Below are 26,336 nucleotides of genomic sequence, written 5' to 3' on the forward strand. Positions count from 1 at the left end.
GCTACAATTCACAGCACCCTTAGCAAACAACTGTTCACAGAACTTCTTGGGGGAGAATAGTGTGCTTTGAATGTACAGTATTGTGTGTATGCAGCAAAAATCAACATGGCTGCAAAAGAAGAACTGCCCTTTCAGTTCATTTTCTATGGGTTAACCCTTTTACAGACATGTTTTCATATATTGAGACGCACTGTAGCTAGTACAGTACTGTGATTCTGGATTTATACTATTCTAAAATATCCCGAGCTGAACTTCATATATGCAAGAACTTTCACTGCACCACTCTTAAGTTACAGCAATATGAATATTTATTATTAGGGCACAGCCAAGGGCTAGCCTACTATATTGTCTGAGTGTTTGATCCTGGGATGGGGGAGCCTTCAGATATTGCCGACCAACGATCAGGGCTAACTGGAGTCATAGTCCAACAACATCTGCAGAGCCGCGCGTTCTGCATCCTTAGTTTATTCAGTAGTTCGAGGAATGCTGTAAATCTAGACATCCTCCTATTTCTCAGTCTTAAACAATCTGATTAGGGAAACGGGGTGAGCGCAAGTATGTGTTGGAATAGAATGCGTCCATGTGAACTTTGAGCTCTACAGGTGCATCCACGTATCGGGCTTTATTCGCTCTGAATAGGATCAGGGAGGGCGCATGCAACAGTTATAGACAAAGGAGCCTCCGCTGCAGCTACTTCCAACGGCAGAACTACATCTCCCAGCAACCAACGCGAGAGGTGACGACCCGGTCGTGGGCCGAAGCGAGAAAATATCGCGACACTCTCTCAGCTGATGCCGCTTGAATGCCTGAGCGGGAGAGAAAGAAGTTGGCTTCAGCAGCCGTTTGAGTCTCGCGACTGCCGGCCAACGGCCGTTTGCACTATGCGAAAAAGTCGCCCCAGCGGCCGCCTGTCAACAACTAAAACGCAAAAAGAGGCAGCCATGGCTACTCGGAGGAGCTCGCGCGAGGAGAAGCTGGAGACCCCACGGGGCCTGAGGCGGTCTCAGCGGTTGGAAATGAAGGTAAGATGAAGGTACCGGGCGGGGCAGCCCGGACCCGAATTATCAGTTATAACAATTTTTTTTAATCTCGCCTTTTCAGGATACGTATCTTTCCGAGCAGCATCTATGCACTTTTTAAAATGCACGCATGTGAAACAATTAACATTTAGTAAGTCATAGGGATCTTTCCCACAAGGTGGGAAAGAGTTGGCCCTGAGGTCTAACAAGAGCAGACTCTGGTGATTTCTTCTTGCCCTTCTTCATCTCCTTTACAAACGAGCTGGATTTTGTTTTATTTTTACTTCTTAGGTGTATATTCTACTATTATTATATTATATCCCCCCCCAGGAACTCAAGGCTACAAAGATGGTTCTATCTACGGCATTACCGTTTTATCCTCATAACAGCCCTGTGAGGTATGTTAGGATGAGATACAGCATTTTGTCCGTAATCACTCCAGTAAGCTTCATGGCTGATAGGGGATCTGCGCCTCCTCTTGGGCTGTATTCGCACTGTTGTAAGAATTTTGAGGTCATATATAAAAATTAAATGTTCATAACTGTATATATAAACCACAAGCCAGAGGACACAGGGTGGAGAAGAACACACCCACCCGCCACTGCACTACCTTCATTGGCCTTACATCAGGGTCTTATATGTAAATGAATAAAATGTTTGGGTTTTTTGTAATATGAGTATTTTGCTTCATAAAAATAACCTCTAGTCAGTGTGCACGGTAACTGTCAGACCTTATTTGAACCTATCCGTCATGGACATTTCATGTTTGTTTGTTTGTTTGTTACTTTCTTTCTGTGGGACTTGGGTTGGACCCAAAGCAGAGAAAACCAGAAATGAGCAACACTGAAAAGAGCAGAAGACAGAATTGTCTAGTGCTCAGGTTCTTGTATTCCCATACTTAACCTCATTGTTATGGCTGCTGTTCATAGCTGTCAAGTTCTCCCTTTTTTAAAGGGAAATTACCTTGTGCTGAATAGGCTTCCTTGTGAGAAAAGGGAAAACTTGACAGCTATGCTGCTGTTCGAAAGAAAGATCATATATGGGAATCATTAAAGACATTCCCTCAGGAGGTGAAACAGTTTCCAAAAACATATGCACTGACATGGAGGATCTGGTTTCTAAAAGTGAAAAAACAATAATACTCTGTTATAAATTAACAGATTTAATGTTCATGTTTGTACTTTTGTTTAGGAAATATCTGAAGAAGTAATCAATGGAAAACTTTATTTAGATCAATGGCTTATATTGGCCTTTTTCTTGCTGGTTTAAAGCACTTCAATTTAAATCCATTCAATCTAAGACACGCCCTTAGAATTCTGTTGTAACATAGGAATGTGCTTCTTGGCTTCAGGAGTGACTTTTTATCTCCCCAGGAGAGACCCTTCAGATCCATGGCCTATCAAAGACCTGGTGCCTCTATTTATACGGATTTAGTAACACCTCGAACTCTATTCAGGAAGGTTCTGGAGACCCGTAAGTAGGGGATAGAAGAATGTTTCTGGTGCTGTTGAGTAGAGGGAAGGGGCAGTCATAGGTAACACCATTATACCAATAGACAATTGGTCCTATTAGTTCAATACAATTACTGATTGGCAACAGCTCCTCAGGGTTTCAGATGAAGAACATTTCTGGTCCTTCCTGGAAATGTTGGGGATTGAACCTAGGACCTGCATAAAACCTTCTACCACTGATTTTGGCAGTATGGTTTTTTGGTAAAGTGCTACAGTATGTCCCAAAACTAGAAGAGGATTGTTACTCCTCCAAACAACAGGGACAAAGTGTAATTTATATAAGTGTCAAAGCAAGTGAGGTGTAACCCACTTCATCCCCCAAGAACAAATCTTCACATTAAGTTCAGTCTCCTGATGCATTTCTGAAACTAATAGAAGTCTAATAAATTGAACATATCTGTCTGCCACTTTAAATATTCATTTAAAAAGTTTGCTTTGCACAATGCTACTTTGAGCGTGGTGTAAAGGACAAAGTCTTTTTATGGTCACAGTTCAAATCTCTCTTGTCTATGGCAGTATTACAGTCATAATTCTCTGCTTTAAAAGTGCAGTTAGACATATTTTTCCTGTTCATCTTCTTGCTACAATTTTAATTTGCTTGGAGATCCATTAGAAATACAATTTGTCCATGTATTCTTTTAACAGAGCCAATAATCTCCCCTCTTGTTCCTAAAAAACCTGATTTCCCCAAACCAGTGGAGACCGTCCAAGCTCCTTTGGAGAGTGTACCCTGCAGGTAACTAAACATGATTAAGGCTGCAATCCTAAGCATATTTCTTTGTAAAATTCTTTTGAAAACCTGGAAATTTTGGCCAGACTGTTTTCTTGTGTTTTTGCAATACGTTGTATTGTGCTCACTGACATTATGTAATGGAACCAAAATGTAGAAGTTTGAGGAATGACTATTCAGTTTGTAAGGGATGATGTGATGGATGCTGAAAAAGCTGACTAGCTGTTGAATGGTTGCTTTAGGCAAGTGGGGGCTGGAAGTTTACCTGCTTTGCTACTGCAAGAGGACCAAATTGAATCAACCAGCCATTTATAATAACAGAAGTTTTAAGGAGGAGGAGCCTGTGACCCTTCAGAAGTTGTGTTGGACTTAAGTTCCCACCAGCCCCCACCAGTGTGGTTAGGAATGATGGCAGTTGTATTTCAAGAGTTGTTGTCTAACAACATCTGGAGGGACACAGCCTGACAAACTCTACTTAAAGAGGTAATGGGGGGAATCTTTTCAGAAGCTTAATAACAATCCTGCTGCTTATGAGGCAACTCTTCTATTTTGAGACACTTTCACAGAAATAGGGCAGCAAAAGTGCTGAGTGGTTGGAAGATGATGTGGGCAATAGTGATGACATGGCATAAGACAGGTGGTTCTGAGACTGAACTTTCTGCGCTTGGCTGGGGGAAAAGGAGAACAGCTTAATAACAAAATACTTGCTAATTTTATTTGTGTGGGCTCACATTCCTTTATAATGTGCTATGAACACTGATGGTGCTACATAAATAATTTTAATTATAGCTAAAAGCAAACAGATTCTCTCTGCAGTTTTGTATGTTCTTATAAATAGTAGATCAGGGGTCAGCAACCTTTTTCAGCCGTGGACCAGTTCACCGTCCCTCAGACCGGAGCCGGAGTATATTCTGAAGAAAAAAATGAACGCATTCCTAGCCCCACAAATAACCCAGAGATGCATTTGAAATAAAAGCACACATTCTACTCATGTAAAAACACCAGGCAGGCCCCCACAAATAAACCAGAGGTGCATTTTAAATAAAAGGGCACATTCTACTCATGTAAAACCACGCTGAGTCCCAGACCGTCTGCGCACCATACAGAGCACAAGTGTAATTAGACACATGGATAATGACTAAGAGCATCTCAGTATGCTGCTAATATAGCTACTGTAGTATCCTGACATTTCATAAGAGTGTGATTTCTCACTGATGTTCTGTGCATGAAGCATGTTTGTATACTTGCTGACAAATGTCTTACTCGTTCTGAGTATACAGTTCTACCAGATTATGGCTACAGTCCTATCAACACCTTTCTGGAAATAAGCCTAAGTGAACTCAGTGGGACTCACCTCCATGTAGGCTTATAAAGGATTGCACTGTAAAATGTCTTTTTTTCCCTTCTTAGACTTTCCAATTTGAGCAGGCAGTATTCCTGTAGTTATGGTCCCACTATGTCACTGATAGTAAGATTGAGCAGCTGTATGTTGGTATTGTGCAAGCTCTGCTCAGGTCACCCAGTTATAGTGACACTAAACTTTAGGCCCTCATTTGTTCCTTAACTATGAAGCCAAATTCTTTCTTCAGCAAGGCTAGGGAAATGTTGGCATATTTCCTGGAAGTTGACATTAAACTGTTTTCCTGACTGAAGACTGGCTTTGTCATCTTTCAGCAACCTAGAAATCCATTTGTCTGACTCTGCTCCCAAGGCTACATCTCGGATACTGCTCAACACCAGGTCAAAAAAGAAGGTCCGTCTTTCTGTGTTTGAGAGAGCTCTGGATGAGCAACTTGCCTCAAGTGAGTGAGAGCGTTGAAGGTTACGGTGCACTAGAAAAACTGAGGATTTTATTAATCTTATTATTTGAAGATCAGAGTAAAGTAAACTGTTAAATGAGTTGTCTGCTTCTCCATTGCTTTGGGGAGGTTATAACTTTAAGAAAACCAAATAGGAGAATGTCACCCTTGGGCTGCAGTTCACTGACCAAGCTCAGTAATTTAGACACCAATAAAAGTAGGGTTATATCAATCCAACCCTAATTTGAAATGGGGAATAGAACTACCTGGTATACATTTGTGAAAATATGTTACATTTAAGTAGTAACTATAAAGGAAAAAGCAGTTCCAAAAGGTTCGTTACATTATTTTTGTTCTGAGAATATCCTGGAACAATCCACCTTAACCGTGGTTGCCAACTGAAATAAACAGCAATGCACCACCAGGGTGGGGGTACTAAAAGGGAAAGGCAGAAGTGACACTGCCTCTCTACATAAAAAAAGTCAGCACATGCTCTTCCTTTGACTAGTCATGTGCCCCAATTTTATGGGGGGGGGAGCAGCAGCAGCGATGGCTAAAGAGGATAATTAGCTACTATATGTGTTGCAGAGGAAGGAACCCCAGTTCCTTAAACAACAAGCATTTTTTCTGTAGCTGGAAACAATAGAATAAATGTTAATGGTTTGCTGGTGCCTTAGTCTGATATTTCATGCAGAGAAACAGACAATGCATAGTCTCTGAAATATGCCACTGTAGAAACAGTTGCTATGCTATTCTGATACCACTTTTGGGATATTGCTCAGATCAACGTTACAGATAATGGGGTGAAGAATGCATCCATCCACTGAGATGGATTGTGGGTTGGATTGCGTGTGCGCCCACGATTTCAGGCGTCTGCGCAGACACGATTTCTGGTGCCGTGGAAGCAAGTCCCCACGCCACGCTGCGCCCATTTAGCACAGCGCGCGGGGACTCGCCAAGCGGGCGGGGCGCCTCAGGGGCCGGTTAAACGACCCCTGTGGGCTGCTTGTGGCCCATGGGCCTTAGGTTCCCTACCCCTGCTCTACTGCATTTTCTCCTTTTTGGATTACTTGTTTTATCATATTCTCTTTTTCTCTGTCTGAAGGGTGGGGGGAATATCTGTTTTCTCCTTTCTAGTTTTCTGAAATTGCTCTTTGTCCCCTGCTGGTTCTCTGTTTTTTGGCTTAAAAATGTGCATGTCATTCTTGTTCAGGAGCCATACTAATCTCGGTAATGTTCCAATCTGTTGTCAAAGCGAAAACTTCTGCTTTCTGACATAACCCATCGCTCTTCCCAGTGACATGGAAAAGTCACAGCCACCTATGTGACAAACAAAGAATGCATTAGAGTTGTTAAAGCTCTGAGCGCACTAATGAGAATAACCTCTGTTGCATGTAGCCTCCTCCACCATGCACTTATTTACAATGAGACTGAGTGCTTCAGCAACTCCAGCATGTCCATGACCCAGCTAATGCTAGCTGCTTTTACAGGTCCTTGACACAACTCTCTGCTGTGCCTGGCTTAAAGGATTTTACACCCATGCTCCTAGCATGAAGCTCCTCAACAGTCCTACCCAGCTAGAGCTTGTTGGTATTCAGCTTCTTGATGACATGGGTGAGATTGCTTCAATTCCAGTCAGGACTTCATCCCCTTCATTTGTTAGCATAGAAAAATTGTCATTTGCATCCCTAATTCTGGGCAAGTGGCTGTCTTCCACAGATTTTCCAGTGCCATTTTTTAATCCTAAAAAATGGTTGCATGAAGAATCCTGCCAGAATGTGGCATTTCCCTCTCATTTTCTTCAGTCATTTCCCAGAACCAACCTAGGCACCAAATGCCTTTCCCCCAGCTTTCTGAAGGAGCAGTTTATTTGGGGGGGGGGAGCCTTTGATTTTTGCTAGTCTGTAAGGCATGGGTTATTTTCCTTCCACAAAAAGACCTATTGAATTGCTGTATATTTGCTTGGCCATAAACGGAAACTGAGGAAGCACTAGGAGGATAAGGGAAATATTTAAAAAGGTGGTTATGTGGTTCCTTGCCTCTCAAGGGCAAAATGAGGGCTTATTCAATTACAGTCATACTGTACCTTGGTTATTGAACACCTTGGTACTCGGATGTTTTGACTCGCGCACCGCAAACCCAAAAGTGAGTGTTCCGGTTTGTGAATTTTCATTGGAACCCAAACATCTGACAGGGCTTGCACAGCTTCCGATTGGCTGCAGGGGCTTCCTGCAGCCAATCAGACGCCATACTTTGGTTTCCGGACATTTTGGAATTCGAACGGACTTCTGGAACAGATTTCATTCAACTTTCGAGGTACCACTATAGTGGATGGATGACTTCTTCACCTCTCCAGAGAAAAGTACGTTCAAGGTAACAATCCAAACTATACATAACTCAATCTGAGCTGTGAAGAGGAGCAGTATAAATGACATAATTAAATAATCCTTTGATGCATGGTCATATTTTTTTAAAAAAATCTCTAGTCTGAGAATGTGATATAATTGAACTTTTTTCCAGTAGTAAAGCATAGTTTATTCGTTAAATAATATTTCTGAAAAATTTGCACACTTCATTAGCATAGCCATCTAAAACATGTCTTGACTTCCTTTTCAGCTCATTCATTGTTGGACATCACATCTCAGTCAAAGTAAGTTATTTTTGCTCTGTGACTATGGTTAAACAACCGATTCTTCCCCTGCTGAGCAACATAAAGTCAGCATCTAGTATATTGTGGAAAGGGATGAAAGAACAATTACAAAATATTGTATTACTGTATTTATTAAATCTCTTATCTGCCCTTCACCATTACGTCCCAAAGCAGGTTACAGGAATGATGACAGAAGTGTTGGAATTATTTGGTTGAACTATAAGTCACTTTCTGCCATCAAGGTTGTGTCATCTGCATATCTGAGGTTGTTGATATTTCTTCTAGCAATCTTAATTCCGGCTTGCGATTCATCTAGTCCAGCCTTTCACATGATGAATTCTGCATATAAGTTAAATAAGCAGGAAGACAATATACAGCCTTGTCGTACTCCTTTCCCAATTTTGAACCAATCAGTTGTTCCATATCCAGTTCTAACTGTAGCTTCTTGTCCCACATAGAGATTTCTCAGGAGACAGATGAGGTGATCAGGCACTCCCAGTATGGCTGCATTCTGATTAACCTTCAACTCATGGTTTGAAGGGCTGGGAGTGAGCACCATAAAACTTCAAGATGATGAGCTTCCTCCTCCAATTCAGATAAAGAGAGGAGACTAGAAGCAGAAGTTTCTAATCTCCTCTTGCCTATGTGGCAGAGAAGGGGGGTACATAAGCCCAAGGGCTGAACTGCTTGTTTCTGATCCTTCAAATCATTATTTGGCACAGGGGTGGTTAATGCTTGGTTTGGAGGATTATGTTGTCTATTTGTGAATATCTAGGCAGCTTAAAACGCCCTGTTTTTGAACACTGCTGAAATTTAAATGATATATGTGGGAGTGGGGTGCATTTGCTGAGGTAACTGAAATTCATTACCGGTAGGTATTAATTAAAAAGAAATTAAAATGGAATACATGTGGGAAGTAGTCATGTTTATCAGCTTTCCCTTTTTTTTTACTCTCCTGCCCAGTGTTAGAGATTTCAGCTTGGTCTGTAACATGGACAGGATGGGGGAAATCTGCCTATGCTACATCAGCCTTTCACACATAATGTCAATTTCTTGTTTCCTGCTTCAGAACCACAAATATCTAGATGTCATTTTTTTGTCTTTTAAAAAGATATTGTTCCCTGAGTTTACTAGATTTTCCTTGTGGCAATTCAGTAATGAATTTTCCCTGATTCCCAGACTCCTAAATAACGTATTCGTGGAAAAGGGTAACACAGCTGTCACTAAAGACTGCAATGACCCATTTTCTCACAGGGTCCTTGTTTTTATTTATTTGCACTGGGGTGGTGTTGTTGTTAACCTATGTGCAGAATTCCTAAAGGAATTCACAGCTGTTTGTTTAGCTGAATGAATTCTATGGCTGTGAGGGGACTTTCACCAGCTACTTTGTGGGGTTTATCTGTCTACCCTAGATTGTATTCTTTGAGCTTGGTTTGAGTATGGCTATGACAGTTGAGCTCCATGGGTCCAGTGATATGGTAACTGTCGGCTCCATTGGAATTCAGTGAGAAAGATTAGAGTCCATTAGGAAGATGAATACAAGAGAGACTTCTGGTTGATCGTGGAGCCGCCATCAGTTGAAGGTCTGTTTCGCGGAGCAGATCTTGGCGTGTCAGGGACGGGGGAAACCGCTCCAGCGCAGCAGAGTCCCTAAAGAACCCCAAATCAACTGGGGGCATGGTTGTCCGGCAGGTGCAAAAAGTGGGCTCCTCTCTCCCCGGTAAGGTTCTGTTTTGAGCCCCCGAGTGCGAGGGAGTCTGAGCCCCAGCGCATCGGATAAAGATGCTCCCTCTGACAGCATGGAGCTGCAAGACTGAGCGGTATCAGCGGTCAATTCTTCCAAAGCAACTTTTAAATTTAAGGACTGCACCGTGAGTAATTAAAATATTGTGTTAAAAAATTGAAGGAATTGGCCACGGGAGGAGATTTAAATACGGAAGTCGATCTCCCCCATTGAGAGAATTGAAAAGCAGTTACCTTTCTTGAAGCCAGAAAGATATTTAGAAAGCTTTAAATTCCCAAAGATTGGACTTAAATTATTCCCTTGAGGCAGGGTAAAGGGGAGAAGGGTTGAATTTATTTAAAATCCCTGTAAAGGTTTGGTTTGGGGAAAGCCCCCTTGTACGCTGGAGTTGGCACCCCGGAGGGATCAGCGAGCCACCATTATGATGTCACAAAAGAAAGGAATTTGTTTACCTCTTTGAGGTTGTGAACTGTCAGCAGTGAAGAGAACACAAATTGTATGACAGTGAGCAATAAGATTCCTAAATGCTCTTTCCATTAAAAAAAAAAAATGCTCTTTCCATAAACGGCTATAAGAGTATTAAAGTATGAAGAAGAACTTATAATTCTATTTTGCAACCAGTTTGGATATAACTTTTGTATGTGAAGTTTGCGCCATTTCCTGTTTTCCAACCTTGGCTGTGCCCGTGAAATTTAAAACGTGTAAGATGCCAGCAGACAAAACAACTCCTGACTTTCAAGAGGAACTCTTAAAATTGTTATGGGAAATCAGAAGCGAGGTGCAACAGAATACATTACAGATTGAAAGGATGAACCAGCAGTGTGTGGAAATGGATAAAAGAAAAGGCATACCAGAGAGTATAAAGAAAGTTGAACATTTAGCTGTGTTGGACAATACAAATGATCTTAAAGAAGAAATGGAAGGGAAAGATCAAGTTGTAAAAAATCACTGAGATTCAGCATGGAAAATTGTTCTCTCAGTGGGGGGGGGACACAAGACCCATGCTTAGGTCAAAAGGATCTTAAAGAAGAAATGGGAAACTGTCAAGTTGATGTAAAAAAGCACCAAAACCCAGTATGGAACATTGTTCTCCCAGTGAGTGGGAGAACAGGATCCATACTTGGGTCAGAATTTAAGGGGAATAAAAATTGACAAAGGATTGAAAAATGGTAATTCTAGTGGTTGGCATTTTGTAGAATACAGAGAATTAGGGGGGCAGCAGGGGGGAAAGAAGGAAGTGTGGATGATAAGTTGTGTTAGAGTGGGAGTGGGGTGAGAAGGAAAAACGGGTATTATGTTCTGATTGGTAAAGATGGACTGAAACTGGATTGCTTTATGGAACTTGCTGAATCGTCTGGGAGACTCAGAGTCCAGGGGAAGGGGGTAGAACTAGATGTAAATGTTATTAGGAAGAAAGAAGTAATGTTTAAATTTATGGATATTTCTGGGAAGTAGTTTTAGGCTAGGGGCTGAAATAGAAGATAAATGGGTTTGAAATTAATTATAGGATAGAAATAATTGATGAAATGTCGATAAGGATAATGATGAAATGTTGATAATAAAAAATGTGGATAATGAAGAGGAAAGTATTAATGAAATAGAGAAAGATGAAAATTTATAAGTTGTTGAAAACGATTTAAGATATACAGTGGAACCTCGGTTTACGAACACCTCGGTTTACGAATTTTCAGTTTACGAACGATTGTAACCTGGAAGTAAGTAAACCGAGGTTTCCGAGGCCTACAGAGGCCTCCGCGAAAGCCTGAAGACTGGGCCACAGCTGCGGAGGCGCTCCCATGGCTCTGTGAAGGCCCGGAGCGAAGGCCCGGCCTCCGCGAAGGCATCGGGCACTCCGGTGCCTTTGCGGAGGCCCGGAGCGAAGGCACGCCTCTGCAAAGGCACCGGAGCGAAGGCCCAGCCTCCGGGAGGCACCGGAGCGAAGGCCCGGCCTCCGCGAAGGCACCAGAGCGAAGGCCCGGCCTCCGTGAAGCCATCGGATGCTCTGGTGCCTTCGCGGAGGCCGGGCCTTCGCCCCGATGCAGTATTGGAGCGGAGGCCCAGCCTCAGCGAAGGCATTGTGATTGTGGAGCCCCCATCCAAACAATGACTATCATCAGCCCAGGTAAGAAATAAATGTTAATTTTTTTCACCTAAAAAATTTTTTTTCACCTAAAAAATTTTTTTCACCTAAAATACTGCCTGATTTATTTTATAGTACAGTACATTGATTATTGCCTTCATTTTATGGATCAATGGCCTCATTAGACAGTAAAATTCGTGTTAAATTGCTGTTTTAGGGGGTGTTTTTCATCGTATGGAACGGATTAATCCACTTTCCTTTACTTTCAATGGGAAAGTTCGCTTCAGGTTAAGTACACTTCAGGTTAAGTACAGACTTCCAGAACCAATTGTGGTTGTAAACCGAGGTACATACTGTAATATGAAAATTGCTAAAGATGAACTAAAAATGGAACCAGTGAGAGGGGAATCAAGGAAGTCCATATAACAATGTTAAGGAAGGTAGATAAGAGGAGATATATGTATTGTTGCTGTTCTTCTTTTTCTTTTCTTTTTTAATTGTTTATTTAGTGTGTGTTTGTGAGTTAATTGTATGCTTTATTGGAAAATGAATTTTTTTTAAAAGGAAGATGAATACAAGAGCCAGCTGGTGATTCCGTGTATAGGGCTCCCTGTTCATTATACTAGCATGCAACAATGACCATTATTAGAGAGGGAAAGCAGTGCTAGATAAACAAGTAATGTTTCATGAGCTTTGTTCTTATGTTCTCAGGTCGCAGGTCTCTTTTAGTACCCCACCACCATTGCGCTCTGCTGGGAAGAAAGGCTTAGTCCGTAGGCCAAAGAATTACAGAGGTGTTACTGTGAAAGCTTTTGAAGACGGCATTGAACAAAACTTGCTGCAAACAAAAGGCTGTGAGTTCCCTTTTGTTCTCATTTGGACTGGGTTGCCTGTGTCTATTTGAGTAGCAACCTGTGAGTAGAGGGGAGATTAATATTCCAGTGCAGAAGGAAGTGTCTGAAAGTTGTAATGGTGGAGCATGGAATGATCATACTGTTATCTCCATTTAAAAGGCTAATCCGTTTTTGAATTTTTTTCAACAGCACAGAGCTACCTTGTGGCTCCAAGTACGTTATCAAATGATCCCTCAGCACAATTTGCTGATACAGAGTTGTTTGCCCAACCTGAGCTCAGCAGGCAGAGTGAAGCAGGGCTTTCTGCTGTTCAATCTCAACTTCACCCGACAAGGCAGTCTTTAGCCAGAGAGAGCTTGCCATCTTCTATTCAGACACCCTGGCAGGGTGCAGAGACTGATATGGCTGTTGAAGTTGTGACACAGAACAAAGGAAATAAAAGTGAGTAGTCTACTTTCCCCCATCTGTCTATTTAACAAAAATCAGCTCATGATTGTCTTTTGCCTAGTAATGTGCACAAATGGGAGCAGCAGCAGAAAGAACCAAAGAGGTATTTTGCAAGGAGCACCAGGGCACTGAACAATGAGCACTCCCCTTTGTGGAGAATTTTTGGAAACAATCAGAGCTAATGTTAATGGTATTCTGGTGCCTTAGCCAAATATGTCTTGCAATGAACAGGCCATGTGTAGGCTTTGGAATATGTTAGTGAGAATAATTGCTGTGTCCTTCTGAACTCAACCATGAATATGGCTCAAATTAACACTGCAGTTAATTTCCATATTAATATTTCTGAATTCCGTAGAGAATAGTCAGAAGGCATATGATACAGTTTTGCTGCTGAAACTAAAGCAGGTCTGGCCCTGGGAAATATTATAAGCCACTCTGAGCTCTGAAGAGGAAAAGTATAAGTGAAATAAATAAATATTTACACAGTACAGTGGTACCTCGGTTTCAGAACAGTCCTGTTTAAGTACGATTCTGTTTACGAACTCCGCAAAGCTGAAAATAGTGTCCTGGTTTGCAAACTTTACCTCGGTCTAAGAACGGAATCCGAATGGTGGAAGGGCACCGGCAGCAGGAGGCCTCATTTGGGAAAGCGTGCCTCGGTTTCAGTTTAAGAACGGACTTCTGGAATGGATTAAATTCATAAACCGAGGTACCACTATATTAATCATAAAGCATAGTTGATTCATTAAATAATATATTTGTAAGATGTAGAATTTGCACACTTCACTACCATGGCCATTCAGTATATGCCTTGATCTCTTTTCTAGCTCATTCATTTTTGGACGACACATCTCAGACAAAGTAAGTTATATTTGCTCTGTGACTATGCTGTAACAACTGATTCTTCCTCTACTGAACAACATAATGTCAGCATCCAGTACATTGTCAACACTGATGAAAGAGGAATTGCAAACTATTATTTTTATTATTTATTTGATTTCTTACCCACTTTTCACGACATGTACCTACGGTAGTGAGGGCTACAGCAGTGATGTCAGAGGTGCTGGAGCTACTTGGTTGCTCTATATGCCACTACATTCAGTATGGCTGCATTCAGATGATCCTCCAAACAGTGATTTGGAGCAGCAGGAGTGAGCACCAGAAAGTCTTAAGCTGTTGAGCCTGTTTTCTCCCTGCTGCCCACCTGCAGGAAAAGGGAGAAGATTAGGAGTTTCTAAATCTCTTGTTTATCAGGCTAGATGGAGAGAGGAGAAATGAGTGCATAAGCCTAAGGCTTCCACTGCTTGTTCCTGATCCTTCATACCATGGTTTGGAGCAGGGATGGCTAAGCTGTGGCCTGTATATACCACCCTCAAGAATGCCTATGTCCCCCAAGCAATTTGGCTGCTGTATGGGATATTTTGGGGGGAGGGGTTGTAATGTGGTGCTGTTGAGCCCTCTAGGACCTTAGTTAGATTCACCTCATTGTCAGGCATTTTCATGAACAATGGCAGACACTGAAGCCAGTAAGGGAGAGCAAATAAGAACTACAAGTAAGTAGCTGGGGAGCCTGATTTGGATGGGGTGGAAGCAGGAGGAGTGATGGAGCATGGCCATGCTGCCCTTCCACAGTTGTAACGCTGCCTTAGAACTAACAACCCATTGTTATTCTTTCACCAAAAGTAGCTGCACGGGAAATAAGAGGAGAGAAGGTCCCAATTTTTCCTTTATGGATTAGCAACAAGGAGAGGAAGCTTGCAGCAGCAGGGTGCGGTTTCATGGTGTCTAGGGTGTGCATGTACGCCGGGGTGAATGGAGCCCGCCATGCACCAGCCCTTGCTGCCAGAGTGACACCAGCCCCAAGTCACTTGGCAAGGCTGGAATGATCCCAGCCTCGCAAAGTGGCTCAGGGAGGACTGCATGAGTAGGACACAACAGCCATGCACCCTTTGATCCCAGCCCCTCAAGGGCAAGGCTGAGATCAATGGGCACATGGCTTCCTTCTCACACCACCCTCCCTGAGCCAGTCCCGCTTTGCAAGGCTGGGATCTGATCAGATCCTAGCCTTGCAAAGCAGCACAGGCCTGGCTTGGGAAAGGCGTTGTAAGCAGGACGCCCCTCAGAAAAAAGTGCCCAGGGTGATTGCCCTGGCAGCCTCCCTCCCCCCGCTACACTATGCCCCTGGGAAGCTGAAACCAGTGCAAAAGCCTTTCCAAGCTATTTTCCTTGTTTCTGGAAACAGCTGTGAATGAAATTTCCAACTTGAATGTACATCCAAGGAATAAGGCAAGTAGAAGTGCAGAGATGTTGTTGTTGTCGTTTAGTCGTGTCCGACTCTTCGTGACCCCATGGACCATAGCACGCCAGGCACTCCTGTCTTCCACTGCCTCCCGCAGTTTGGTCAAACTTCCGCAGTTTGGTCAGTTTGGTCAAACTCATGTTCGTAGCTTTGAGAACACTGTCCAACCGTCTTGTCCTCTGTCGTCCCCTTCTCCTAGTGCCCTCAATCTTTCCCAACATCAGGGTCTTTTCCAAGGATTCTTCTCTTCTCATGAGGTGGCCAAAGTATTGGAGCCTCAGCTTCACGATCTGTCCTTCCAGGGAGCACTCAGGGCTGATTTCCTTAAGAATGGATAGGTTTGATCTTCTTGCAGTCCATGGGACTCTCAAGAGTCTCCTCCAGCACCATAATTCAAAAGCATCAGAGATGTTGGGTAGTACTTATTGAGGAAAGTGAAATTAATAAGCAAGGGTGAGAAAAGGCCATGGCTGCTTTGATGTGTGGCTCCCAGTGGGTTGGCCATGGACCACTGTGGTCCTCTGTCTGAAAAAAGGATAGCTATTCCCTGGTTTGGAGAATTGTCTGATTTTAACCTATGTGTGAATATTTAGACTGTTTTTGCACTGCTAGTATTATCAGTGGTGGACCTTGGGATCTCAAATTTCAGTGGCGCCACGTGTGACACTAAAATTCAGCCCCTCTCCTCTGCCTCTGCCTCTCACTTTCCATTTTACTTCATAATTGTGCTGCCCCCATGGCTCCATTGCCAGTGTGACTGAACTGGTTGCGCTCCCCTAAATCCATCTCTGGTATCACACACACTGTGTGTCCGTAAGTTATCAACTTTCTATTATTGCTTTGCTTCCCCATAGTTAGGGACTTCTGTTTCATCAGCATTTGACACATGATATATACCAGGGGTTGTGAACCTGGTTCCTACCGCCCACTAGTGGGTGTTTCAGGATTCTAGGTGGGCGGTAGGGCATAGCTGCCAAGTTATCCCTTTTTTTAAAGGGATTTTCCCTTATGCTGAATAGGCTTCCTCGCGAGAAAAGGGAAAACTTGGCAGCTATGGCGGTAGGGGGTTCTATGGCACAAGCTGAATCCTCCTTCCATCGAGCACTGGTGGGCGGTAAGGAAATTTTACCATCAAGGAAGATGCATTAGTGGGCGGTAGGTATAAAAAAGTCGACTACCCCTGATATATACTGCCAATTTCCTTAGGTTATCTGTTTCAGAGCCATAAACATCCAGAAGTTATTTTGGCTTTTAAATGAGTCTACAAGTAGAGTTTCCTTGTGGTAAATTAATGGCTGAATTACCAAGTTTCCCTTATTCCCACAGTGCTAAATAACGTATTTGTGGATATGTTATTTATAACATATAATACAACTGTCAGTAAAGACAGCAATGATCCATTTCCTCACAGGGTACTTACTCTTCTGTTGTTTCATTTTTATTTATTTGCAGGGATTATAGGAACATCAATAGGAATATAGTTACAGGAGATACAATTAAAAATCAGTATGGATATTTAAAGTGATGGATGTTCCTCACACCCATACCTAAATGAAGCTCATGAGGACCACAGTTGGGAGCCCCTGGTCTAGGTGATGTGTTTGAGTTAGCTTGGTGGATGAAACTGAAAGATGGGTTTGTCTTCTTTCAGGTTTCATGACACCTTTTTAAGGGGCTTTAGGTAGCTTTTTTACTTGAGCTTCGATACCTTCAACAGGGGAGCTTGTCCGCTCACTCGCCCTCCCACTACAATGTAAGAACAGCTCTAATTTGCATATTCCTGCCTAGTGGAGTGAGTGGGAAGGACAACCCATCCAAGGATCACCTCTATTCCCTACATAAAATGAAACTTTACGATAGGTCCAATGCCACATTTGTCTGCCCAGCATTGTGTTCTCTGAGCTTGGTTTGAGTATGGCTATGGCTGTGACAGTTGAGCTCCATGGGTTCAGTGATATGGGAACTGTCGGCTCCATTGGGATTCAGTAAGAAAGCTCAAGGTCCATTAGGAAGATGAATACAAGAGCCAGCTGGTGATTCCGTGTATTCATTATACTAGCATGCAACAATGACCATTATTAGAGAGGGAAAGCAGTGCTAGATAAACAAGTAATGTTTCATGAGTTTTGTTCTTATGTTCTCAGGTCTCAGGTCTCTTTTAGTACCCCACCACCATTGCGCTCTGCTGGGAAGAAAGGCTTAGTCCGTAGGCCAAAGAATTACAGAGGTGTTACTGTGAAAGCTTTTGAAGACGGCATTGAACAAAACTTGCTGCAAACAAAAGGCTGTGAGTTTCCTTTTGTTCTCATTTGGACCGGGTTGCCTGTGTCTATTTGAGTAGCAACGTGTGAGTAGAGGGGAGATTATTATTCCAGTGCAGAAGGAAGTGTCTGAAAGTTGTAATGGTGGAGCATGGAATGATCATTTAAAAGGCTAATCCGTTTTTGAATTTTTTTTCAACAGCACAGAGCTACCTTGTGGCTCCAAGTACGTTATCAGATGATTCCTCAGCACAATTTGCTGATACAGAGTTGTTTGCCCAACCTGAGCTCAGCAGGCAGAGTGGAGCAGGGCTTTCTGCTGTTCAATCTCAACTTCACTCGACAAGGCAGTCTTTAGCCAGAGAGAGCTTGCCATCTTCTATTCAGACACCCTGGCAGGGTGCAGAGACTGATATGGCTGTTGAAGGAGTGACACAGAATGAACAAAAAGAGATAGTCACACAATACACTGACTCTGTTGATGAGATTGAAGCTGTACTTGAGGAAAATGCTGCTAATCCAATGGAAGCGCATCAGCAGAGCCTGCAGGATACTGAGGAAGGATTAACACCTCATCATCAAAAAAATATGCTAAGGCAGAGCGCTGAACATGCAAATGGGTTGAAAGTTGTGTTCCAGGAAAGGACTGTTACTCCTGAAAGAGGGCAGCAAGAGAGCCTGCATGGGAACAGTGATATGGAACACTTCTTAAGTCCTGGAAATCATCTGCCCACCAGTAAGTAATCTGCAGTGGAAGTGAGGAAAGTTGAAGACAAGCTGAAAGCTGTGAGCAGATTATTAAGACCTAATCGGGAGAGTGATAGAAGCACCACATCATTGGCATACAGCAGACAGGATATCTTCCTGTTACAAATTGATGGAGTGGGGGATATGGTGGCACCATATCGTTTATATAAAAGTTACAAAGTGTGGGAGCCAATATGCAGCCTTGTTTCACGCCTTTTGATGTCTTAAATGATTCCGACAGACTTCTCCTTAAGCCCACTCTAACTCGTGTTTCGGTGTCACGATACAATTCATGAGTTAATAATAGGAGTCTTAGGTCTATATTAGCATTTGAGAGTTTCTTCCACAGTCTATTACGGTTGATTGAGTCAAAAGCAGCAAATAGGTCAATAAAGGCAGCAAACAGGTCTTACAACTTTGACTTCTCAATTATTAAAAGCACTAACAGGGATTTCTGAGGTAAATCAAACCTCCCACTTATCCCTCTAGCCTTTCTTTAAACCCTCTAGCACTCGTGGGTTTTCAAAAATAAAAGAGAGTCCTCTTCCAGCCTAAACGTGGCCAGGTACCTATATAGACTCTGGGCTATAAGTCAGACTGTTCCTATGTGTACTCAGATAAGGGTTTCACTTTACTAGAAACTCCCTTACTGTCAAGCTAGCCTCCTTCCTGAGGTAACTTTATTACCATCCAGAACCTGTCTCCTCCTTTAGCCCCCCCCCCTTTTCTTGGTGCACTCTCAGCCACAAACTAACCTTTCTCCTCTAAAAGGCAGTTTTGACAGTTTAAAAGAGCTCCCCACCAACTGGGTTCCTGGATACCTTAGCTGGAAATTGAAATAGACGATTACTAGTATGACACTTTATAGATGGATATTAAACCTTCGATAGGTCGGTTGCAAAACATAACATAACAGTTTCAAATTCGCCACATGGTGGCACCATATCGTTTATATAAAAGTTAAAAAGTGTGGGAGCCAATATGCAGCCTTGTTTCACGCCTTTTGATGTCTTAAATGATTCCGACAGACTTCTCCTTAAGCCCACTCTAACTCGTGTTTCGGTGTCACGATACAATTCATGAATTAATAATAGGAGTCTTAGGTCTATATTAGCATTTGAGAGTTTCTTCCACAGTCTATTACGGTTGATTGAGTCAAAAGCAGCAGATAGGTCAATAAAGGCAGCAAACAGGTTACATTTGTTCTGATGAGTATATTTGTTGATGGTATGAGACAGTGTAAAGCACTGGTCAATAGTACTATATCCAGCTCTGAACCCTGCTTGCTCCTCATATAAGGTGTTATTTTCATTTAGCCAGTCTGTTAATTTGGTAAGCAGATGACGGGCATAGAGTTTGGAGGGGATGTCCAGCAGGCCAATGGGGCGGTAATTTTGAGAGAGGGTTTTATCCCCTTTCTTATAAATTGGCATGATGATAATCAATTTCCAGCCAGCTGGCATTTGAGCTGGTTTTTTTCCAAAATTTTTTATTCATTTTATAATAAAAATGCACAATAAAACAGAAAGAAAAACAAAACACAATGCAACTAACTACATATAAAACAACAACACAAAAGACATCTAAAAGAAATGAATCATATTTTTTCCTAAACATTTTTATATGGACTCCCTCAATACCCCCTTCTGATTTTCATTTTAGATCCTCTTTAGCAGTTTTCATCAGTCATAGCTTAAAGTATATTTTAAAAGTCTTTAACTATAAATTCCTCACATCATAACCTTAACCATTATCTAATTTATTCAATACTATCATATATTTCTAACCCTACAGCCTATATTTACCTCCATCGATATCCATAATTCAAATATAGCAATATTTTTCAATTAACATTTAATTACTCCAATTTTTTTTTTGCATTTCCCATTCAATTCGGCTCATTCCATACTATCATATTTAAACAATATTTGTTTAGCCATCCAATCCGTTTTCAGTCCCAGTTCATCACTTAAAGAAAAACCACAATTTCAAAATCAAATCTCCATCTCAATTCTGCTTCTTTCTGTCTCTTCTGAGTGAAAACAGAATCCTTTGGCACTTTTTGGTAGATTTTTTCCTCCTCTTGTTGTCCTCCTCCTTCATTCTCAGCAACACTTGAATCCTCCATTTTCATCTCCTCTTTTCTTTCCCCGATTTGTGCTCTTTTTTGAAAGTCCTCCAGGCATTCTTTAAACTTTAAATTTTCATCTCTGCATATTTTCATCTCCCTTCTAATTTCAAGCATCAGATTGATAGCTGTCTCATAAAAGTCAGATGTTATGTTATTCATTGGCATCTCTCCACATTCAGGGTGATGAATGTGATGGCCACGCAATCAACCAGAAGTCCTTGAGCTGTATTATTTATTTGGGTGTAGAGCTTGTCCAGGATGGGTTGCCACCATTCCATATGTGTCTTAGTCTTAAATAGCTCTGGCGGCATCATGTCCTCGCCTGGCGCTTTATTTGGTTTTAAACTCTCTATCAGAGATTTTATCTCTGTGGGAGTCACCACTTGCCATTCTGGAAGATTTGACTGATCGATGGTCACCTTGGCATCGAATAATTGCCCTGTCTGTTCTCCAAAAAGATCAGCATAGTAATCCAGGCCATGTATAGTACTACTTTTTGTTTTGGCAAACCTATACAGACATGTAAACAAATTATGAATTTTGCTGGTTTTTATTTGTATGTTGATTGAATTGCCCTAAATGCACCAGTTACAGATTTTTTTAAGTGATTTTATAAATTCTTTTAAATAAAATGAACATCCTATGGATCTCATCAGTCTGAAAAGTTTGTGGATCATAACATTGCAGAGAATTTATGTTTCAGGTGTGATCTCAGGAGCTAAAATGGGATTGAGTAATGCCAGTACCCAGAACATGACTCCTTTTTACTTGTGGAGATGAGACTTCAGAGGGAATTTTTTCATGTGCCTTCTCTGCCGAACTCCAGCTATACTGTCAAAGCTAAAAACTATATGGCAATATGTGAATGGGTAGTAGCAGACACAGTGTACTGTGTGTGACTGTGTTTCTAAATGTTATCTAAGATTTTATTCGTCACTGAATGAATACCTTATTTGCCTCTGACTTGTAGATATTCAGAACCCCCAAAGTACTAAAGCTGGAACTCCAAGCAGACGTGTAAGTAGAAAGAGATCTGAGCCGTTTGAGAGGCTACCAACAAAAGAAATGGAAGATGGAACATCTCAAGAAAAAAAAAAGTTGGACCCAGAAACTATGGATGACATGGTTTCAGAAGCTGAAATGGATTCTGAAACTGAGGAGGTGTCAGAGGCTGAAATGGATTCTGAGAATGTTGGTGAGGAGATTTGTTTGGGAAGGGGAATGGAATCGTGGTTACTCATGGAAGTGTAGACAAATGGATTTTGAAGCTACCTGTTGGTGAGCTCATTCCTCCAGATTTTCAGAACAAAACAGAGTATTTTAGCTCTTTGGGGACTGTCACGGTGAGACTTATCAATGTACAGCCCTATTCCAGAGCATTACTTGTTCTTGAATTATTTCATAATCTCATTTCAAACTCTCAGCAAGGATTCACAGCTAGACTTCTACCTATAGCTGCCAAGTTATCCATTTTTTAAAGGGATTTTCCCTTATGCTGAATAGGCTTCCTCGCGAGAAAAGGGAAAACTTGGCAGCTATGCTTCTACCCAGTGCTAAGAAATCAGTTGCTGGTGAATCACTCAAGCCCTTGCTGTGGAGTATTAGGTCAGTGGTGAAAAGGGAGGAAGTCCCAAGATGCCTGAAGCAACCCTATCTGTGACTCACCTACTGCCTTTCAACCTACTCTGAATGCTTCATGGAGATGGCATGCACAGGGCTTATCTTTTTTCTCTCCCATCAGACTTAACTGAAAAGACACCGGCATTTGTACGTACTAGAGTTGTCCAGTGTACACCATTGCTGTCTGACCTACATGCTCCAAAAGTGGCTGCCTCCAGGTAACTATATAATTGCAATGGGATAGAACTTCAGCCTCAGCAACTGACTATGGCAACTGACTTTTATTATCTGAAATAGCTGTTTTGCCTTATGCTGTCTACAGCATAAAAATGACTATACATTTGGGTGTCTGGCCTGCACAAAAATTGTAGCTTATCGGGCTTCTTTGCAATGCTCAGTTTCTCAATGCAAGAGGTACAATGTGTTGCCTAGAAGTCATTTCCTCTGACCTGGAAGTCCTGCTCCAACTCTCTATTTTTAATGGCTGGTTGCTGTTACTCAGTGATGGATAAGCATTTTGCACATGCTTAATTTGACCTCAAACTATTCTTTAGCTGTTCTGATTTAGTATCCTTGTCACAACAGTGCCCGAGATTGTAGCTGCTGATGCTTAAAAAGGTGTGGGAATGCAGATCTGCCAAGTATCTGTCAAATCTTTCTAGTGGAAACACAGGACTACTTTTTTTTATGGAGGCGATGTCATAGAATCATAGAGTTGGAAGAGACCACAAGGGCCAACCAGTCCAACCCCCTGCCAAGCAGGAAACACCATCAATGTATTTTTGACATATGCCTGTCAAGCCTCTGCTTAAAGACCTCCAAAGAAGGAGACTCCACCACACTCTTTGGCAGCAAATTCCACTGCCGAACAGCTCTTACTGTCAGGAAGTTCTTCCTAATGTTTAGGTGGAATCTTCTTTCTTGTAGTTTGAATCCATTGCTCCGTGTCCGCTTCTCTGGAGCAGCAGAAAACAACCTTTCTCCCTCCTCTGTATGACATCCTTTTATATTTTTGAACATGGCTATCATATCATCCCTTAACCTTCTCTTCTCTAGGCTTAACATACCCAGCTCCCTAAGCCGTTCCTCAAAAGGCATCGTTTCCAGGCCTTTGACCATTTTGGTTGCCCTCCTCTGGACACGTTCCAGCTTGTCAGTATCCTTCTTGAACTGTGGTGCCCAGAACTAGACACAGTACTCCAGGTGCGGTCTGACCAGTGCAGGATACAGTGGTACTATTACTTCCCTTGTTCTAGATGCTATACTCCTATTGATGCAGCCCAGAATTGCATTAGCTTTTTTTAGCTGCTGCATCACACCGTTGACTCATGTCAAGTTTGTGGTCTACCAAGACTCATAGATCCTTTTCACATGTACTGCTCTCAAGCCAGGTGTCACCCATCCTGTACTTGTGCCTTTCATTTTTTTTTGCCCAAGTGTAGTACTTTACATTTCTCCCTGTTAAAATTCATCTTGTTTGCTTTGGCCCAGTTGTCTAATCTGTTAAGGTCATTTTGAAGTGTGATCCTGTCCTCTGGGGTATTAGCCACCCCTCCTAATTTGGTGTCATTTGCAAACTTGATCAGGATGCCCTCAATCCCATCATCCAAGTCATTGATAAAGATGTTGAATAAGACTGGGCCCAAGACAGAACCCTATGGCACCCCACTAGTCACTTCTCTCCAGGATGAAGAGGAGCCTTTTGGGTTCGGTCAGTCAGCCAGTTACAAATCCACTGAATGGTACCATTGTCTAGCCCACATTTTACCAGCTTCTTTACAAGAATATCATGGGGCACCTTGTCAAAGGCCTAGCTGAAATCAAGATAGGCTACATCCACAGCGTTCCCTTCGTCTACCAGGCTTGTAATTCTGTCAAAAAATGAGATCAGATTAGTGTGACACGACTTATTTTTCAGAAACCCATGCTGACTTTTAGTGATCACAGCGTTCCTTTCTAGGTGCTCACAGACCGTTTGCTTAATGATCTGCTCTAGAATCTTTCCTGGTATTGATAGCAGGCTGACTGGGCAGTAATTGTTTGGGTCCTCTCTTTATGTTATTGGGTTGTTATTGGGTTGTTTTAATTTTGATTATATGGTGCTTTTTATGTTGATCTTTTATGTGATCCACCCTGAGTCCTCTGGGTATAGGGTGGTATATAAATTCAATAAATAATAATACATAGGAATTCTGAATTTTCATACTACTTTGCCATTTCTGGCTATTATATACATTATCTCTTCCCTTTCTGTGTACCTCTGTTGGTAGGCCAGTCACATTGTTACTAATGTACATGAAGTACTCACTCTTTTCAACATTAAACTAAGGTGAAACTTCCCTGAGGAAGTAAATCAGGGTGATTATATGTTGTGTGTTGCATCTGTTCCTGTAGAGCTTGCTGCATACATTTAACACTTCTTTCCCTTGGAGGTCTCTTTCAAAACAGCTTTCAGTTAAGCAGGGTAAAAAGCCAGCTAAGAGGGCATGCAGAGGAAAAAGTGAGCCGGCTCTCCCCAGCAAGTTTGTAAAAAATGTATTTGCCTGCTATGTGAAGATGCCAGTGGCCAGGGATGCTTTCAAGACTGTGAAGAATTGGTGAGTAATAGTGAACACCTTTCATACCAATTAATGATGTGGAAGAAGTGGTTGCCATCTGAACACTGTTGGACCAAGAAAACCAAAGTGTGGCTATATGGCATGAAGGATGTTGTGCTGTCAGTTTCTATCATTGCCACACGTTTTGAGGACTGAGTCCTCTTGTTTTTCTTGTGGCCTTGCAGCACAGCCATCCCTTGGAATGTGGGAAGGCTGCAGCTTGCTTAACTTGCTTTTCATATCCTTTTAGTGTGAACTTGTACTTTAAACAACTGAGTGACAACTTGGAAGCCTATGCAAATCATGCCAGAAGAAAGACTATAGAGCCAGCTGATCTGGAGCTTCTCATGAGGCGGTAAATGATGTTTAGTTTGTTGTTTCAAGGGCTCTTCATCAAATTGAAGGGATGTTCCAGTCCAGTGTTACTGAAGTTGTGTATGTTTCTGAAAACAGATCTCTCAAACAGTAATTGACTAACAGAAGGGCATGCATACTTGAAGACTAACACTTTTTATAGAGTCCTGGGGCCTTCTGCTAGTCAATTTCCAGGCAGCTTTATTGCAAAGCAAGTAGTCTCTAACCTGGCCCTTTGTTTTCCTTCAAGTAGACATTGGGTGTAGAAGTAGTCGACTACTTCGTTGGTGTCTTTGAGTGAAATCTGTTCTGCCAAAGAAAGTTTTGAGGTCATTGTATTACAATAACCTCTTTCCAATACCTGACATAAAAAAACAGGCAGGTGTGTGTATCATGGGATATGCAGTAGAAAGGGGAACTGAAATGGACATTTCAGCAGAGAGGAATGTGATGAAGAGGGGCTGGTGAATGCTAAGATGGCAGTCCCATCTTACATTTACACACATTGCCAATGTCCAGCTTTGGACAAATGTCTGGTGAATGTGTTAAATTCAGAGCTGCTATTTGTGCCTGCTCCTGAAGATGTGCGGTCTCTATCAAACATAGGTTTGTGCTGTCCCACATCATGTCCCCAATGCTTTTAGATTGAGTTGGTAAGCGATTTCTGTATACCCTGCCTTGATTTAAAATATCTGTCTGGCCTCTCGATTATCTGAAACTACAGTCACAGTTCATAAGGGCAATGATCAGAATGAACAAATTTAGCTGAGAACTCATTTTCTGCCTAATAGCAAATGGCAGCCTGGTAGTTATTTGAGTTATAGCCATAATGACCATTAGTTGTAAACAAACTTTATTTCCTAACTCACGTATTATTTTCTTCCCCCATTCTCCCCTCTTTTAATCCAGGCAAGGACTGATAACTGACAAAATTCCTTTAAATGTGCTGATAGAGCGTCACATGCCTCTGGAGTACAGACAGCTGCTAATTCCTGTTGCCACTAGTGGAAATAAAGTGTTCCCTCCCAAGCGATGATGAGATGCTGGTGGCAATCTGTTCTCAATATGGGGAAAGGAATGCAGTTCCAGAAACACCCTGGGAGGCTAGAACATTTACAGTACACCCAGCAAGTTCTCAGTACTCTACTGAAAAGACTAGGGAAAAATCTCAATTCTGAATAAAATAAGTATTTACTCTTTTTACCTTTGTTTTCCTGTGGTACAGAAGCTTTCTTCATATTCCTGTTCAGTGGTTGTTAAATAAAGCAATGTTTTGCAGAGCACAAGTTCTGTGTTTTACTTTGAAGAACTGATAGTATTACACAATGTGCTGGAGGATAGAAGAGTCACAGAGGCTCAAGTGTGTCATCTTAAACTTCATAGCATAAAATTTTGCTCCATTGAAAAGCTGCCCAAACACCTGATGAACTGCCTTTGCAATAACAAACCAGATCTAGACTTAGTGGAAATACTGGTTTAAATGCCAGAAAGAA

At 42.0% G+C, this 26,336-nt stretch overlaps 1 protein-coding gene across 2 annotated transcripts; it reads left to right on the forward strand.

Annotated features, from left to right (window-relative positions):
- The first annotated feature begins 778 nt into the window (after window positions 1-778).
- On the forward strand, window positions 779-26,326 carry CENPT (centromere protein T). Of its 2 annotated transcripts, XM_035121146.2 has the most exons (15): window positions 779-1,022; window positions 2,393-2,492; window positions 3,176-3,266; window positions 4,935-5,062; window positions 7,676-7,709; window positions 12,245-12,387; window positions 12,577-12,828; window positions 13,662-13,695; window positions 17,278-17,420; window positions 17,597-18,130; window positions 21,243-21,467; window positions 22,014-22,110; window positions 24,325-24,489; window positions 24,740-24,844; window positions 25,753-26,326. In XM_035121146.2, the coding sequence occupies exons 1-15, from the start codon at window positions 792-794 to the stop codon at window positions 25,877-25,879; spliced, it is 2,409 nt and encodes an 802-aa protein (XP_034977037.2). In that variant the 5' UTR covers window positions 779-791; the 3' UTR covers window positions 25,880-26,326. The 2 variants fall into 2 exon arrangements, with proteins under 2 accessions (XP_034977037.2, XP_060131959.1); XM_060275976.1 differs by lacking the exons at window positions 12,245-12,387; window positions 12,577-12,828; window positions 13,662-13,695.
- The last annotated feature ends 10 nt before the right edge of the window (window positions 26,327-26,336 follow it).

The sequence above is a fragment of the Zootoca vivipara genome, chromosome 6, assembly GCF_963506605.1.
Source record: "Zootoca vivipara chromosome 6, rZooViv1.1, whole genome shotgun sequence".
Classification (NCBI taxonomy): Eukaryota; Metazoa; Chordata; class Lepidosauria; order Squamata; family Lacertidae; genus Zootoca; species Zootoca vivipara.

Excerpts from the sequence above, each read along its gene's own strand:
- CENPT (XM_035121146.2), top strand. The coding sequence starts at position 792 with ATGCCGCTTGAATGCCTGAGCGGGAGAGAAAGAAGTTGGCTTCAGCAG. Across the intron at positions 18,131-21,242 it reads TGGAAATCATCTGCCCACCA|ATATTCAGAACCCCCAAAGT; the intron begins GTAAGTAATCTG and ends TCTGACTTGTAG. Across the intron at positions 21,468-22,013 it reads AATGGATTCTGAGAATGTTG|ACTTAACTGAAAAGACACCG; the intron begins GTGAGGAGATTT and ends CTCTCCCATCAG.